The 17,368-nt window shown below is 34.5% G+C and overlaps 2 protein-coding genes across 2 annotated transcripts; one reads left to right on the forward strand and one right to left on the reverse strand.

Annotated features, from left to right (window-relative positions):
• Positions 1-1,304: 1,304 nt before the first annotated feature.
• LOC111909332 (myosin-binding protein 7) lies at positions 1,305-3,736 on the forward strand. The gene is made up of 4 exons (XM_052764438.1): positions 1,305-1,452; positions 1,545-3,083; positions 3,180-3,226; positions 3,312-3,736. The coding sequence occupies exons 2-4, from the start codon at positions 1,746-1,748 to the stop codon at positions 3,412-3,414; spliced, it is 1,488 nt and encodes a 495-aa protein (XP_052620398.1). The 5' UTR covers positions 1,305-1,452; positions 1,545-1,745; the 3' UTR covers positions 3,415-3,736.
• Positions 3,737-12,422: 8,686 nt separating this feature from the next.
• Positions 12,423-15,949, reverse strand: LOC111909354 (uncharacterized). The gene is made up of 14 exons (XM_023905167.3): positions 15,588-15,949; positions 15,206-15,279; positions 14,997-15,123; positions 14,835-14,923; positions 14,594-14,753; positions 14,321-14,508; positions 14,001-14,200; positions 13,809-13,907; positions 13,603-13,706; positions 13,413-13,514; positions 13,228-13,337; positions 13,053-13,140; positions 12,793-12,968; positions 12,423-12,689 (listed from the first exon to the last, which is right to left on the reverse strand). The coding sequence occupies exons 1-14, from the start codon at positions 15,726-15,728 to the stop codon at positions 12,524-12,526; spliced, it is 1,824 nt and encodes a 607-aa protein (XP_023760935.1). The 5' UTR covers positions 15,729-15,949; the 3' UTR covers positions 12,423-12,523.
• Between the last annotated feature and the right edge of the window lie 1,419 nt (positions 15,950-17,368).

Below are 17,368 nucleotides of genomic sequence, written 5' to 3' on the forward strand. Positions count from 1 at the left end.
TGGCCTTCAAGAACGGCGTAACGCTTCCATGAGAGGAGATAATAAAAATCGTGAAGATAGTGGATGAGAGAGGCGGTGATCGTTCATGAGGTTTGCGGTGGCTGTGGAGAAATTGTAGAGATATGAAAGTGTCGATCTTGTGGAAAGCAGTGGAAGTGAGCGATTAGAAAGAATGTAGAAGAGGATTAAAGTTGTGTTTGAGGCGGTGAATCGATGACCCAAGCGATGGAGTTAACATTTGTGGTAACCCGATGAACAGCATCCCGGGTGAAGCATTGTTCATAAGGGAACACGAAGACAATAAAGTCGATGGCGATGGATAGAGTCGATAAATAAGAGAAGAGACTTGAAAGCAACTAATGACATAAAATACTTGTATAGAAAAACCAATCCCAAACTGCAACAAAAGGTATAGTTAAAGGACCATTTTTCCCATCCCCTTAGCAAATTTACTGTGGCTAAGGATGAAGAATTTTAATATATATATATATATATATATATATATATATATATATATATATATATATATATATATATATATATATATATATATATATATAAAGCATATTAGTCATATCTTGAATTTTAAGAAGTACAAGATACAAAACTTTTTGTACAAATCAATTATGCATAACAAAACCATTAATACTTGCCAAAACTTTAAAGACTTGAATTAAAGAAGATTATTAAAAAATTAATTTGGAGCAAAATAACAATTTTAAAATATTAAATCCATCAATATAAGTTAATTTACATTTCTTAAACTAAATGACGATAATAATTAATTTACATCAAATGTATAAACATATAATATAAATACAAGTTGTAAACATATATATTTTAATTAAAAGTGGTAATTTTTCTTATTACATAATAACTAATAACAAAATTTAATAAATATTTTCCCGTAAGAAAATTATTCATCTAAAAACATATTTATCACCGCTGTTTTATGCAGACACATATCTAGTGTATAATAAAACATTTTCAACCTAGTCTAGCAAAAAAAACAAAAAATCGGTTTCCAACATACCGTCTCGCTATCATTTATTTAGCACTTTTATAATATTTCTTTACTAAATATTGCACTTTTAGTTTTTATAATATTTCTTTATTTAAAAAAAAAACCAAAACATATCGATAGGAACATGATTTTATTTTTTACACCATCTTGACATTTAAAACTAAAATATTGTTCTTGTTTCCCAAGAAAATACTCCTTAAAAATTGGACGTTCAGGGCTTCAAATCTCCCAACCTCTTCCTCTTTTCCCTCTCTTTCCACCACAATTCCCACCGGAAAATTTGATCCACCCTTCATTCCCCTTCATCTTTTACATATTTGGTTCCATGGAATTTCCCATTTCTCTTGAGGAAATTCCACCTCCAATCTTCAACAGTCATGACCTGAACTCCCATTGGGCCCTTGTTTTATACACCCAAACCATTCAAGGTACATGATTCTAATCTGCCATATCCATCGTTTATATCAATGCTTCTGAATCATGATTCTTAATTTGTTTACATTGATTTGACAAATTACAGGGCCCTATAGTCGTTTTCTTTGATCTCGAAGGATTTATGATTTTCTGGGGAATTAGGAAGAGGGAAAATTTTGCATACTTTTCGATTATATCTTCTCAGGGGGGTGGGGGGTTTGGTGGCATCGAGAATCTGATATAAGCTGGCTTTGTTTTTACTCTTGTTTTGATTACTGACTTTTGATGCACATTTGCTCCGATCATCATGGAATCGGACATCCAGCCATTGAAAAAAATGCTCAAAAAATCATGTGAATGTGGTTACAATTGTTCTAGCCCTACTGTTAACGGATCATGCACAAGAACATGGATTCGATCTGTGAAACGAAAGCTCGATGAACTTGAAGTCGAACGAGAGAAATTCATGATCTTATGTCCACAAGTCGCTCATATAGAGATCGAAAACGAATGTGGTGCGTTACGAGAAATGGTTAACAATCAACAAAAATCCATCCGTGATCTTTCCGTTGAGCTTGAAGAAGAACGTAATGCAGCTTCTTCAGCTGCAAACGAAGCCATGTCAATGATCTTGAGATTGCAACGTGAAAAAGCTGAAATTGAAATGGAGGCGCGGCAATTCAAACGGTTTTCTGAACAAAAAACGAGTCACGATCAACATGAAATCGCAGTGTTGGAAGATTTGTTGTATAAACGAGAACAAACAATCCAATCGTTAACATGTGAAGTTCAGGCGTATAAATATAGAATGATGAGTTATGGTCTTACTGAATCTGAAGCAGAAGGAGAAAAATACGTCATTACAAGCAGTAACAGCATCGCAGCACATTCAGAAAACCAATTCGATTTCCTTCCATTTGAATACCCTCCTCTCAAATGCAACTCGAATGAACATGAACACGAAGAACACCAACATGATCAACATGAATATGTACATGAACACCATGTTTATCAAGAATCTGAAAAAGAAGCAATCGATATAGACAAATATGCATTTGGTGAAACCCCACGTTCGTTAAAAGACATAGAACAACGAATCAATCAATTAGAACAACCAGTACTCGATAAAGTAATCGTGGGTCATTCTCCAAGAAAACCAAAACTTTCTACTCGATTTTCTTTAGATAGTTCTGGTTCGTTTTATGCAACTATCAAAGAAGAACGACATGATCATATGATGAACCAAAACCAGACACAACAAGATTACAACAAGAAAGTTGATAGTGTTTCCGAATATGGAAGTGAAATGAGTGATAGGATATACACTGTTGATTCTATTCATTATCAGAAGGGTAATAATATGGGAACATGTAATGATGATTACATGAGTGTCGTGAAGGAGTCCACGTGTCATGCTGATGTACAAGATCCAGAGGTGATGAAGCTCTATGCGAGACTACATGCATTAGAAGCCGATAGGGAATCCATGAGGCAAGCGATTATAAATATGCGAACTGATAAAGCACAACTTGTATTACTTAAAGAAATCGCTCAGAATTTGTGTAAAGATATGTCGCCGGCCGGCAGGATTCCGGCTTACAAACGATCTGTTCTTGGGAATCTTTATGTCGACTCAGTATTCAAGGTAATTATTTCAGAAACATTTTTGTATCAATCTTTCTTCACTTTTTCTTTGGGATTAATTCCAACTTAACTCCATTGATCTTGTGATCTATGATAGTGGGTTACATCGATTGTTTTGTGGAGAGGAAGATCACGTGAAACCAAGTAAGTAAATTTATGAATTTTAGTTTTGGTTTTGAATCTTTTTTATTAAAGAATGTTTTTTTCTTTTTTTTGGTATTGTGTTTAGGTATATTTTTGGTATGAGTGCGAAGAATGCAGGGATGCTAGTGCTTTTGGATAAGGGGCCACAGGTGGGACAATGGAGGTGTCTTTCAAGAACACAACTTTGAATATATCGAAATGTGTCAAAGTGTACACTTGTAATGAACTTTTAATACTTGGTGGATTTCTACATCAAAAACATTGTTTCTTGTTTTTTTCTCATCATCATTTTGTTTATGGGATTCATTCTTGTTGTGTAATCGGGTTGTGTTTTTTTTCTCCTTAAACTGGTTTTCTGGTTGATTAGCGAATGAAGAAAGAATGTGAATGACAATGAGGATGTAGGTCTGGTCGACTAGAAAGGTTTTGGAATTTAGCTCAAATGCGAAAAAGAAATGTAATGTGGCAATCCGCTAACTGTATATTATTATAACTTTATTTGTTTTTGTATGATGCAAATGATATGCTATACTTTACCATGCTTTAATGTTCAAGAGTCATACATATGGATTAAAATTGAAGTTATATGATGGAGGTGTTTGGGGAAACCCTACCCTTAGGTCCCAAACCCAACAACCGAAACGGAACACATAGGATGTGGAAATATGAAGATAAGAATGTCTAATACAATCCAAACATATGATGAAATGGCAATAATCTAACAAATAAATCCATCAAACAGAAATATTGTAACCTCGTATTATTGCACTAATAAACGGCATTACAGACATCATACCTATGTACAAGAAGTGATCCCAAAAGCATAAACAATCACTTGGAACCGCACCAAACAAATGAGTTATTATTGAACACTAGAGCTTAACACTTACAAGTATCTAAGTGGTTCACATTTAGTCCCTTAACTTAGGCTTTGATCAAAACTCACCATAGATGTCATACTTCTCACATTGATGGTCCTTAATAATGGAGAAGAAAAACGTTTTTATATATTTATCTATTTGTCTATCTATCTATATATACTTATAAAAGAGACATTTTTATTTGCACCACATGCATTTGAAACCTCCATAATTTTTCAATTTATTTTTAATAATTATTATAAATTGGCTAATAATGTTAAATTAGTGTACAAACAAAATTTTAATCATAAATTAACTAAACTACAATATTAAAATATTATATTTTATTTTTATTTATAAAATTATGACTTTAACTTTTTAATATATTATGGTTAACTTATTAGTTTAAATATGTTATCGGCATTTTAAAGTCACAACTATTGTATAATTTTTAATTTTATGCAAAATAGTTAAATTATTAATTTCAATATAATGTTAATGGTTAACTTAATTCAAAATTTCAGTTAAACTTGAAAAATCAAGAGACTATTTTATAAATAGTTAAAAGTTATAAATTACAGTGTTAAACCTAAACTAACAAAAAAAAATTCATGAAACTATTTTTATAATCATTAAGAATTTTCAAATAAATAGCTTAAAAATAACTTATAATAAGAATAGTTAAAAGTAATATTATATTAAAAATATAATGTTATCATTCAAAACAAAAACAATGTTTGTTGTTTTAAATAATTACAATCGAATAAACTAATAATATTTAACAAATAAATTTATAAAAAAATTAAATTTCTAGAACCAAATTAAAATAATTAAGAGTTTCCAAATATGTTATTTTAAATAACTTACAACAAAAATAATTAAAGGTAACATTATATGTAACGCTCCATTTTCTGGTATATAATTTAAATAAGTATTTTCATTTCTTAAGGGGTACTCGACGAGTCTGTATCCCGACTCGTCGAGTAGAGACGGGATGATCACGCAAATGGAGTTGGCTACTCGACGAGTCCATATGTTGGGACTCGGCGAGTTCGCCTGTCTGGATGAAGCCCTAATTTTAAGGGTTTGCACTCTATTTAAACAGCTTATTACGCCCCAACTTCGCCTCCATCACTCTCAGAGCATTTCTTACCAAACCCTAGCCCTCTTAAAGAGTGTGTGAGTGATTTTTGCTTTGTGAAAGAGCTTTTGGTGCATTTTGGAGCAAGTAGAAGAAGGAGAAGGTTGAAGAGTTCAAGGAAGAGGAAGTAGATCCAGAACACGCTCCTTTGTGGTCATCTTTTCTAGTAATAAAGTCTCCATCTTGCTTATTGAGCTAATAGATCTAGTTTGTCCCCAAATTGTTAACATTAAGCTCAAGAACCCCAAATCCTTTGTAGTGAAGCCTTGGGATCGAGTTATACTTCAAATCTAGCCTCTCTTGAACTCCAGGAGCTCATTATAGCTACCTTTATGCAATCTTGACCTTGTTCCAAACCCTAAGTGCTTAGTATTTGATGAGTTTGGGTATTTTAGCCTCATACCCTTGTGCATGCACGTAAAGTTGGAAACTTTACGTGTAAAACCAGTCCTAGAAGCTCAGATCTATGTTTTGGAAGCACTAAAATCAATTAGAATTGACTGTATAGTAATAGCATGCATGGGACTCGACGAGTTGTTCTTCAACTCGACGAGTTGTTCATACGACTCGGCGAGTCACAGACTGGACGTGTTCTTATGTTGAAGGAGAGCTCGACGAGTTGTTCATACAACTCGGCGAGTTGTTCATACAACTCGGCGAGTCGGATGAAGTTAGACTCGATGTTAGCATCGAGGGAGAACTCGTTGAGTCTTTGCCAAACTTGACGGTAGAAGCGAGTAGAGGACTAGACTGGATGTTAATGACTCAGCGAGTTGACGGCCCAACTCGGCGAGTCCGGTCAACAAGAAGTTGACCTTGACCAGGAAGTTGACTTTGACTTGCCCAGGGGTAAATAGTCATTCTACCCTAAGATTAGTATCAGTATTTGATTTAGTGTTTATGGGATTTGTAGTCGTGGAGTTCCGGAGCAGCGGGCAGGCAGTTTCAGATTTAGCATCTCGACAGCCAGCATTACGAGGTGATTCTTCCTTCTAGTAGGAACGGGTTTACGGCCATAATGTCGGCCCGTTTAGTTAGCAGTAGTTCCGGACTTTGGTCTGATGCAGTAGTTTAGTGTGCTTGATGTCTTTGTGATTCAAGCATGTTTTGTGTTATGTGTTCAGGACTTCGGTCCGATGCAGTATGCAGTATATGTGTTTATGCTAGTAGTGATGATTATGTTATGCTATGTTCAGCCAGTTAGTTCGGACTTCGGTCCGATGCAGTTAGTCGGACTTCGGTCCGATGCAGGGGGCAAGGCCCCAGTTAGTCCGGACTTCGGTTCGATGCAGTTAGCCGGACTTCAGTCTGATGCAGGGGGCAAGGCCCCAGTTAGTCCGGGCTTCGGCCCGATGCAGTTTCCGGACTTTGGTCCGATGCAGGGGGCAAGGCCCCGGTTAGTCCGGACTTTGGTCCAATGTAGTGGGCAAGGCCCAGTATGTGCTTTATATGTTATTGTATGGTATGTGGTAGTTTGGGGGAGCTCGCTAAGTTTCATGCTTACAGTTTCAGTTTTGGTTTCAGGTACTTCCACTAGCAAATGGAAGAGCTCGAGTTGATGGCATCGCACACACCACAGCTTCAGTTTATCCTGGGAGTTTATGTCAAATATTGTTATGATTGATATAGTTTTGTTTTGACGCAGTACTATGACATTTGAGTTACTCATTCCATGATTTTATTATATATATGATATTCGAGGATTGGGTTTTTAGTTATATTAAAACAAAAAAATTTGGGTCGTATTTTGGTTCGTTTCATTATATATGAAAATTATATTGTTACGTTTAAAAACAAAAGAGAAATGTCATTGTAGCCCTAAAAAGTCTTCACATTTGGTTTAAATGGTCATTTATGTTATTTTTGGCAGTTTAAAGGAATAAACTATCATTTTACGTGTTAAAAAAGCCATTACTAGAAGGGGAAAAGGAATAGTCGGTTGCCACGCTTACATGGCATGTGATCTGGCATTTTACTAAAAACAAATACACACGTCGCGCTAACATGACGTCCATGTGGATTGTTTTCTTTTTTATTATACATTTTTTTAAATCTTAAAATTATTGGGTTCGTCTACAAAGCTTCCATGAAATTCCATATGAGCATTACACATTCGATTTCATCTTTTTCACGGTTTCATCTATAAATCTTCCAAACATCTAACTCTTTCTAGACGAAAAGGAGATCAAAATACCAAACATCTAAAACTTCGTTTGAGATTCAATATATAATCAAAATGGGAAAATAATTACAAATAAATGAATTTGGGCTTTTAATCTTTAAAATACAATAGAAATCAAAATCTGAGTGTTTATTCTTCTTTCTTGTAACTCGTATATCAACCACGCCACTCTGATTGATCCCACTTGTTCGGTTGTCCTGGTTGTAGAAGACTGGTATTCTAAAAACCCTAAGACACATTCCCCTAATGACCAGAATCAAACAAATCAATACTTATGCTTTTACTTGTCATCTTGAAAAAATAACCCACTTAAGCATATCCCAAATCGTCTATGGATTTAGGCTTATGAAAACTGGTGGAAATCATTATAGGTGGTTGATGTGACCTGGTTCCACGATGACGGTGCTCTATGCCTTCAATGATTCCGATGAACCTGCGAGGTCACAGCGAAAAAGGATCGCCATTCGTTCTCCGAGAGGGAGCTCCCAGGAAAACGCTCTGACGGTCAAGTCAGTGGATAGACTTGAGATTGATTGTGAGAAAAGTGAGAGAGGGCGACTTACTTCCCAAAGCACTTGGGGTAGCCTTTTATACTGAATCCTTCTGCTAGTCTGTACGGGACAAGGGCGTCAGACCTGACAGCATCGGGGACGCTGATTGGTCGATCGTGCTCCTTAATCTATCAGAGCCAACAATTGGTTCAGACTGTAGTGCTCTGAGCATCTGCCTTGTCGCCTAAGACCGTTGTATTTGTCACCCCAAGCGGGGCCGAGCCTTTCTCTGCGAGTGCCCTGCTCTTAGAGGCGCTGATGGGCACTAGGTTCCTTCGGGCTTAGCTTGTCGGGCGCAACATGCTTCGGCGCATTCTCTGGCACGTCCGGATGCAGCTTCTTCATGCGCGTCATGGGCACGTCATCAGTGGGGAAGATGAAATCTGGTGATGGAGGTGAGGAGGAACACAAAGGTAAAAGATTTAAAGATCTAATTTCAAATACATATAAAAACCTTCAATGATGGTGGAGGTAGCATAAGTGAAATCTATTTGTGGTGGAGACCTACAAGAGAGGGCTTGATGAGAACCAAAGACCAATGAAACCCTGTGGTGGAATGATGGAAGAAAGAAACACAAAAGTCATGGTCGACAGTGAGAGAGAGAGAGAGAGAGAGAGAGAGAGAGAAACGCGAGCAACGAAGCTTTTGGGTGTTCGTATGGGAAGCCCTCCAAGACATGACTCTCATGGTCCTCGCTGCTTGTGCAATTGTCTCTTTGATCGCCGGCATAGCCACTGAAGGGTGGCCGAAAGGCTCCCACGATGGTCTCGCAATCGTGGCCATTAGCGGAGACAATATCGGGGCTGCCGGGTGTCTCGCCCCCCCCCCCCCCTAACCCTATGTGTTTTAATGTGAAGTAAACTTGCTTTGGCCCACCTAAATAACTAATTACAAGCCCATTTTCTTTAAAATCAATATAAGTGGTATAAGAGGATAAGAATTAAAACCACCATCCAATTTCTTTTAACTATGGTCAACCGTCTAAACTTTTAAGACTCTATTGTTAATTTTTAAAATCGTCAGCTTCAATTTTTATCTTTAAATGTTGTTGCAATGCAAGAATGTTAAGTTTTTTGATCGATAACAAGCAAGGTAATTTAAATTTTTTGTAATTTATAATTAATAATGTTTTTATTATTAGTGATTTGTTTTTTTGTAATGAAATGATTAATCAAGAGAAATTAAAAGCCATTAGTTTTTTTCGAAACAAAAAGAAAATTTTCATTATCCATATTGCATCTCGATGATGATGATGATGATGATGATGATGATGATAATAATAATAATAATAATAATAATAATAGCGAATATGTTACACGCCAACAACGTAAAAGACTAGTAATGTTGAAGAACCAATTAATGTAAACATGAAAAAATAATATGTCAAATTTAAGTGTTAAAATTTGGTTATTTGATTCGTGATCGTGGAGAAATGTTTTCGATCGTATTACATATGCATGTCCCCTTTATTTTAAAATCATGGCATCAATGTATGCCCCCCTTATTCTAAAATCCTAGCTCCGCCCCTGATCGTGGCGAGTATTTTTTTGGTTGTATTTGTGACAGCAACAAGCGATTATCGTCAATCGTTACAATTTCGGGATTTGGACAAAGAGAAGAATTAAGATGTCAATTCAAGTTACTAGAAACGGATATCAGCAAAAGTTATCGATATACGAGCTTCTTCTCGATGATTTTGTCTATCTCGCCATCGGAGACCAAGTTCCAGCTGACAGAGTTTTCGTCTTTGAATTTTCAGTCTCCATCGACAAATCTATTTTGAACCAAAGAGATGGAACCGGTGAAACCTTTATCGGAATTTATGAGAACCAAAGAGGCACAACCGGTGAAACCCTTGATCGGAATCGATGAAAACCGAAGAGGTGCAACCAGTGAAACCCTGTGCGGAATGATGGAAAAAAGAAACACAGAAGTCATGGTCGACGATGTGCAAGAGAGAGAGAGAGAGAGAGAGAGAATTGGCTTGGAGTTATGAGTTGGATTTTCCATTACTTTTTTTGTTATTAAAAAAACGTCACATCATCCATAACCGGATATTATAAGTTATAGTCCCTTTTTTAATAGGTCAACATAGATTTTGCTCCTTTAAAATGCTAAAAAAAAATAACATTAAGGACCTTTTAAACCAAAATTTGAAACTTTATAGGGTCACAGTGACATTAACCCAAAACAAAAACAAAGTTTGATGTTTTTAATAATTACAATGATATAAATTAAAATTTTCAGCAAATAAACTTTTTAAAATTAATCAATCATAACAACAACTATAAATATCATTAAATCATATATTATATTTAATTTTATTCATGAGTAACTTGCAAGTAGAGGTCATTGAGACAATTGTGACTATAGAAATTTAAAAGATATCTACATTATCATATAATTCAAAACAACCAATGTTTATACTGACTTATTATAAGATTTATTATATAAGAGCTAACAACAATATCAATGATATATTTAAAAAATATATTTTTGTAAAAGATTTCAAATATATTGTTGTATTATGTGCAGCGCACGGGTATGCGCCTATTCATAAAATCGTGTACATGGGTATTCATAAAATCGTGTATATGGGTATATAAACCAGGAGATAAACAAGAATCCTAATTACATTCAAACTATGATAAATACACTAAGATAAGGATAAAGATAGCCAATATACGAAACAAGGATAATGACAATCATTTTTAATCTTAATACTCTCTCTCAAGTTGGAGTGTGTGGATCACAAACACCCAATTTGTCACGTAAAAACTTGAATCGATCTGCACCAAGTGCTTTAGTAAACATAATTGCAGTTTGAAATTCAGAGCGTATAGCAAAATTTTATATTTCCCCACTATTTATCCTTTTATGCACAAAATAACAGTCCATCTCAACATGCTTTGTTCATTTGTGATAAAGTGGATTAGCAGCAATGTGTCTAGCCGCTTCATTGTCACACATAAGAGGTGTAGGGCCATTTTGTGCAGCATCCAAATCTTGAACAAGCCATCTTAACCACAAAACCTTGCATACAGTGCTTGTCATTGACCTATATTCCGCCTCTGCTGAAGATCTGGACATAAGAGTTTTCTTTTTCGTTCTTCATGAGACCGATGATCCTCCAAGACTAATAAATTAAGTATCCCGTGCATGACCTCGTGGTTAGACAGCTTAACCAACTAGCATCACAATAAGCAATAAGATCTAAAGACCCATATGAGGGAAGATATAAACCTTAACTAGTGTAGCTTTCAAGTATCGAAGCACTCAGTGAGCAGCGTCCATATGCGTTTTTCTATGATTGCTTAAGAATTGACTTAGTTGGTTTACTACAAAAGTTATGTCAGGTCAAGTAACTGTAAGGTAAAGAAAAAGCCCCCACCAACCTTCTGTAACAGGAAGCATCAACTTTTGGTCTTTCATCATCTTTTCTCAACTTAATATTTTGCACCATTGGAAAATTGTTGGGCTTGCTTGCAAAAACACCACAATCTTACTTATTACGAAACTTTCCTTTGAGCGAGCAACTTCAATACCAAGGAAATATTTGAGTGTATCATTTTGCTACTAATCGAGCCTTATACCTTTCTATTTCTCCATTAGGCTTAAATTTTATCTTGTAGGCTCATTTCAAGTCAATGGCTCTCTTTCCAACTCGAAGTTCCATCAAAGACCAAGTGTCATTCTCTTTAAGAGTAGTTATCTCCCTTTTCATTGCAGCATCAAATTTGTTTTTCATCAAATATACGCATACTCCCTACTATAATTATCAACAATTGAAAAAAAAAATAATGAGCACCATCAAGAGAAGCATGTTTATATCGAGCCCGTGTATCAATGTGTATCAAATCAAAACACTAATGCTTTTGAAAAACTTATTGGAAAAGAAAATCTACTTTGCTTTGCTTGAATACAAGAATCACAAAGTGCCTATGTTTTCTAATTGTTGTATCCTAATAAGATGATGATATTTAATCCTTTAAATAACAATGAAAAAGGTAATAATATTCGATCATCAATATATAAGCTGTTTAAATGAAAATTTATTTTATTTTCACAAGAACTTTTTCAATTTGCTTTTTATAAGTTGTTTATATAAGCTTTCAAGCTGCTCTTACTATGGATGCACCTAGTGAAAATTTTCTAAAACTTATTAGTGCCTATTCCATGGAAAGGAAGTCTAGGGTTTTTATTGTTGTAAGCCTCAAACTTTCTATTTTTTTAAGCAAAGAGTGTAAGCAATTCACTTATAAACCCTTTTGCATTTTGCAACTATTCAGCAATTGTCAAACTCTGATCCTCACAAGTAACATAACCTTGTCGAAGCAAATTAGAAAAAGAAGGAAGTTTTCCAAATAATACCTTTACTAAATGGATTATATAAAAATAAAGTTGATATAAATCATTAAAACTTTTCATTTTTTGAGAAAAAGAAAATCCTTAGGGCCGATATACAATCTATAACCAAACACCATTAAAGTAGATAACTTAAATTCAAATGCATGTTTAAGTTTAGGGAGGAACATAACCAACACTTTCAGAACAAAACAACTTTAAACAGGTGAAAGAGACGCCACGTAGGATTCATCTGAATACTTTAAGCCTTTCAAAAACCCACGACTCAATTGATGAGAAACAACCGTATTCCCAATACCACTCTCTTCATTCAAACCTTCAAGCCCAACATTCAACCCAATCGACATTGGTTCTATCACAAAACTGCAATTAAATAAAATAAAAAAACGATTTTATAAATAAAGATTACACATGTCTGAATAAAAGAAATCAAGAAACAAGAAAGGTAATCATATCATATTCATACCTTGCTTCAAAACTATCATCTCCATGGGACTTAATTGCATCTAATACACTGCTAATTATCCATGGAGGAAGATATGAATCCTTTATTTCAATACTGTAATATGAATTGGAAGCTGATCCTTCACATATACTTGAAACAGACAAATGATCGATTCTCTTTACTTCCTTGCATTTAACCTAAAAAATCATAAGCTAAAAACGTTTAAAAAAATTTGTTTCACAATATTAAATGTAAACAAAAATGTACAAAAAAAAACAAACCTCAGGTGCAGAAATGGCAGCGTTTACAAATGGAATTGGTGAAGAAAGTAAAGGCACATCCAAACTAGTCAAAGATGGTAAAAGAAACCTGAAAATTTTTATAAATAAAAAAAAAATGTAAATTTTAATAACCAAATAAGTATAAGTTTGTAAAAGATAACAAGGTTTTACTTACCTATAGTTAAGCAGAAAGTCATATAATCCATTTACATTTTTCTTGTCATTGAACATTAGCAATGATTCTGGACTATTATCCACATCAAATAGAGAATGTGTGTGTCTAGTCTGCATAAAAGTTATAAAAAAAAATATATATTTATAAATTATAAGACAAAAAAAAAGTATTTTTCAATCACTTACCTTTCCAAGATTGTGTTTTTCAATTTCTGAGAGCTCAAAGAGGTCTTCTGTAGTCTCTTGTTCCACTTTAGAATTGCAAAGAGGCATAGTAAAAGAGATGTCCTTGAATGTAAAGAAACAAAGAGAGGAGTTAGAAGATGTGAAAAGACTAAAATACCCTTGGTGAAAGCGATGGGATGATGAGATGTACTTGTTCTTTTAGAAGTGACCTCAAGCTTTGTGTTGATTGGGATACATACGCGTTGCATGCACCATTAAGGTTAGTGAACATTACCACAAACTGTCCAGTGCAAACTGTAAACTTGCAAGAAAATGAATAAAGTTGTGATTTTTATAAATAAAAAAGATATAGAATTTATCTTTTTGAATTTTATAGAAATAAGAAAGAGAAACTACCGTAAAATAAGTTACAAATGTTCTTGCGTAACATGACATAAAGGCTTCGAAATGAAGCTTCCCATGCCAATTGTCGTTTGGTTAAGAAATCAATTTGACCTGTAAAATTTATAAAATATTATAATTAAATAAATAAGAAAGAGAAAAGGGTATGGATGAAATTAAGTTCTTGAATACTTTATTATTTTATACCTTCTCCTTTTGAAGATAAAATTAATGCTGATATAACTGTAGGAGGTAGAGAGCTTTGTGGATACACCCAAGAATATAAAGCATTTGTATTGGAGATTTGGGCAGTTGGGCAGTTTGACTGCTGGTCAACAGGCAATCCAGCTTGAGAATTGAACTGCCCGAGACCATTGAACGTGTCACAGCTCATCAACCTATGAAACCTGATTGATTACAAGAAAGTTGGAATCTTTCAACTTGGAATTCAATCTTAAGATGGAAAACATGAAAAAGAAACTAATTAACTAACAAAAAAGAGAAAAGATATTTCCACATGATCTTACCAAGTTACAGAAGACGATGTGATTACACGCATGCTAGTTTTCAATGTGAAATCCAGTGGTGTCTTTAGGCCAGGGATATGAAATTCTGAGCAAAAAGTTGAAATGTTTGCATTTCCATCATTGGATTCAGTTGGTGAAACTGAGATAATTGGAGGATCAAGAGCTGCAAGCCCTTTGAAGGCTTTATCCTACAAAAAAAGTATGACTGACTGTTACATATATATACACATCAGGGAACAAAATTGAGAACATAAGGGTGAAAAAGGAAAATACCATATCAAGTGAAACATTTGTTGACTTGTCACCCCCTGATGATATCTCCATAACACTACGAAATGTACTTGTGTTACATTTATCAGTTGTCATGTGAGATTGATTAGATTTGAAATGTTTGTTGCTTGCAGTTGAAGTTGAAGCATTTGTATCTTTAAGACTGTAAAAACAAGATGAAACAAAATCAAACAAGTGGATTATATAAAAATGAACACAAGAGTACAGTGAATAAAATATGTACCCTGAACATTCTGTTTTCCTGGCAGCAGCAAACTTGAAGGAAAGGGAAGAATTCTTTAAGCCAGCAGTATGATCAGTAGTCATGTTTTCCTGAAATAATATATAATAAGAACAAACAGGGATTTTAAAAGGTTTATATGACAGGATATTTGATGATACAGACCTTAACATGTTCCTTTCCAGATTGGATTTTAAGCCTTAGACTGTTTTTTCTACTGGGAAACAGTTCATCAACACGGGTGTCAATGTATCTGGGATTCTTTGAAGTTTTCATAGTGTCATTAGCATTTCTGTCAAAAAAAATGTTAGTTTTGTACATTAATTGATACAAATATATAAAAGACTTTAGGGTTTAGGGTAATGAGGCATTACAAAATGGAACCAGGCTCTAGTGCTGGAGATTCATCCATAAGCTCAATAATGTTCTTGCGCTTTAATTGTTCATCCTGCCATTTTATCATAAATACAGAGAATTAGCTTTCTTTGATTCGGCCTCTTTTCGGATCCCGACGATTCAATCGTCAATTTACTTATTTGACCTAATTTTTCGTCTTCTATCTGCATCTAATCGCGGGATCTCACAATGCATAAACTAAAATGAATAAATTCGTTTCATTCTATAGCATCGAGAGTATCAATCGATTGAATCGTTGTATGTTTAATCCGTGTTGAGAAGAATAACAATTCTCCCAATTTTTAGGCACGGTAAAAAAAAACTACAAAAAAATAAAGGGGAGAAACTGTCGATACTCACTCTCAACTCCGAAGGCGTCTTTCTTTTGATCGCGTTGGTGCCCTTCGAAGAACCACCACTCAAAACACCGGCCATACTACCGTCGAACAGGGGAGGTTTTGAACCCCGGATCATCGGCCCCCGAGTTGCGACTGTAGCCATTTTTACCAATACAAACTGCAATCGAAGTCAACCCTAGGTCTCCGATCGATCTCCGATGGTTTCTTTGTCGACTTTTTGCCCTGAGAATGAGATGTTCTTAGGGCAAAATTTGAAGATTTTGAGAGAGAAAAATTACAGCAGAAATGACAATGGGGAAAATGTTGAAATTTATCAAAGCGGGATTTGAGAGCGTTGTGGGCTTTTGTTTTTGAATAATTTTTGGTTTCCCTCCTTCGACTGACGCCGTGATTAATTTCCGTTAGCTGCTTTCCATGTAAAGTTGCACGATGAACCCTAATGTTTGGAATTTGTTTCAAACAAGCTACCGAATATCAAATCAATTACAACAGATTAAATCCTCTTCCTTGAGGTTGGAGACATCGTGTTGTTGATGACAGCTTAATAGGCTCTAAAGTAGAAGTTATTGAGGACCTTTAACTTTCAATACTTGTCAACTTTAACCCTTGTTAATGTAAACACTAACAAAACATACTAGGAGTTAGCAAGGGTAGGTTTGGGTCGGTTTAGGATAAAATCGAACCCAAACCAATAAATTTGGTTTTTGGATTTTAACACCCATTGGGTTTGGTTTTTTGGATTGGTTCGATTTCGGTTTCATGGGTCGATTTTTTATTTTATTATTTTCGAGTCCACTTCATGGGTTGATATGTCTTAGGTTTAGACCTATGGGTTTTGGGATTAACCCATTTTTAGTAATTCTAAATAAGAAAAAAAAAAGAAACAAATTCAGCCAACTTAATAACAAACAAAATCACTAAATCAGCTGAATAGTTTAAAGTAACTAAGAAATATTAAAAGTTATAACTAGTTTATGAGTTTTAGGTTTAAACTCATGGGTTCGGATCGGTTTCTATTCGATTATAAAACCATTGGGTTGGTTCGATTTCTGTTAGCCGGTTTTAAATGTGCAAACTGAATCAACCGAACTTTTCGGTTTTAAAAAATATAAACCCAAAACCGATGGTTTGGGTTAGGTTCGAATTTTCAGCTTTATTTTATCGGTATTCATCGGGTTTTTTATATTTAATTACAGTTTTGCTCAACCCTCCATAGTGATATGGAAAATTATGTACTTTTCTTCAAAACTTCTTTTATATACCATGTATGTCCCATAATTTCATGCCAAACAAAAATATGGTTATTTTGTTTTCTACCAAAAATAGCCTTATTTTACTTTTTCATGTCTCGGTTAAAACTTTTTTTTTAACAGCAATTTTATTTTACTCCTAGTTCCATATATGTTCCTAACAAGATTTGAACCATCGACATTAAAAAGAGAGAAAAACACCAAATACCGTTGAGTTATAAGCCTTAAAACATTTTGTTTTACATCATGTCTATCTTCTTTTAAAACCTTGCTTTTAATTTTAGTGAGTAATTAGGATTTATACTTTCGTACAATGGTGCAAAAATTTTATTTTATTTTATTTATTTATTTTTGGAATGACATAATAAGATGAAAACAAACTATTGAGGTTCATTTTTCAATTCTTCCTCCTATTACAAATCCAAAAAATACGCTCTACTTATAATGCCATCAAAATAGTAGATATGTCGAATAGGTAGTTGTCTCAATAACGAATAATTTGTAAATAACTAAGTCCCCATGACTTCGTTAT

Source organism: Lactuca sativa, chromosome 6 (genome assembly GCF_002870075.4).
Source record: "Lactuca sativa cultivar Salinas chromosome 6, Lsat_Salinas_v11, whole genome shotgun sequence".
Classification (NCBI taxonomy): Eukaryota; Viridiplantae; Streptophyta; class Magnoliopsida; order Asterales; family Asteraceae; genus Lactuca; species Lactuca sativa.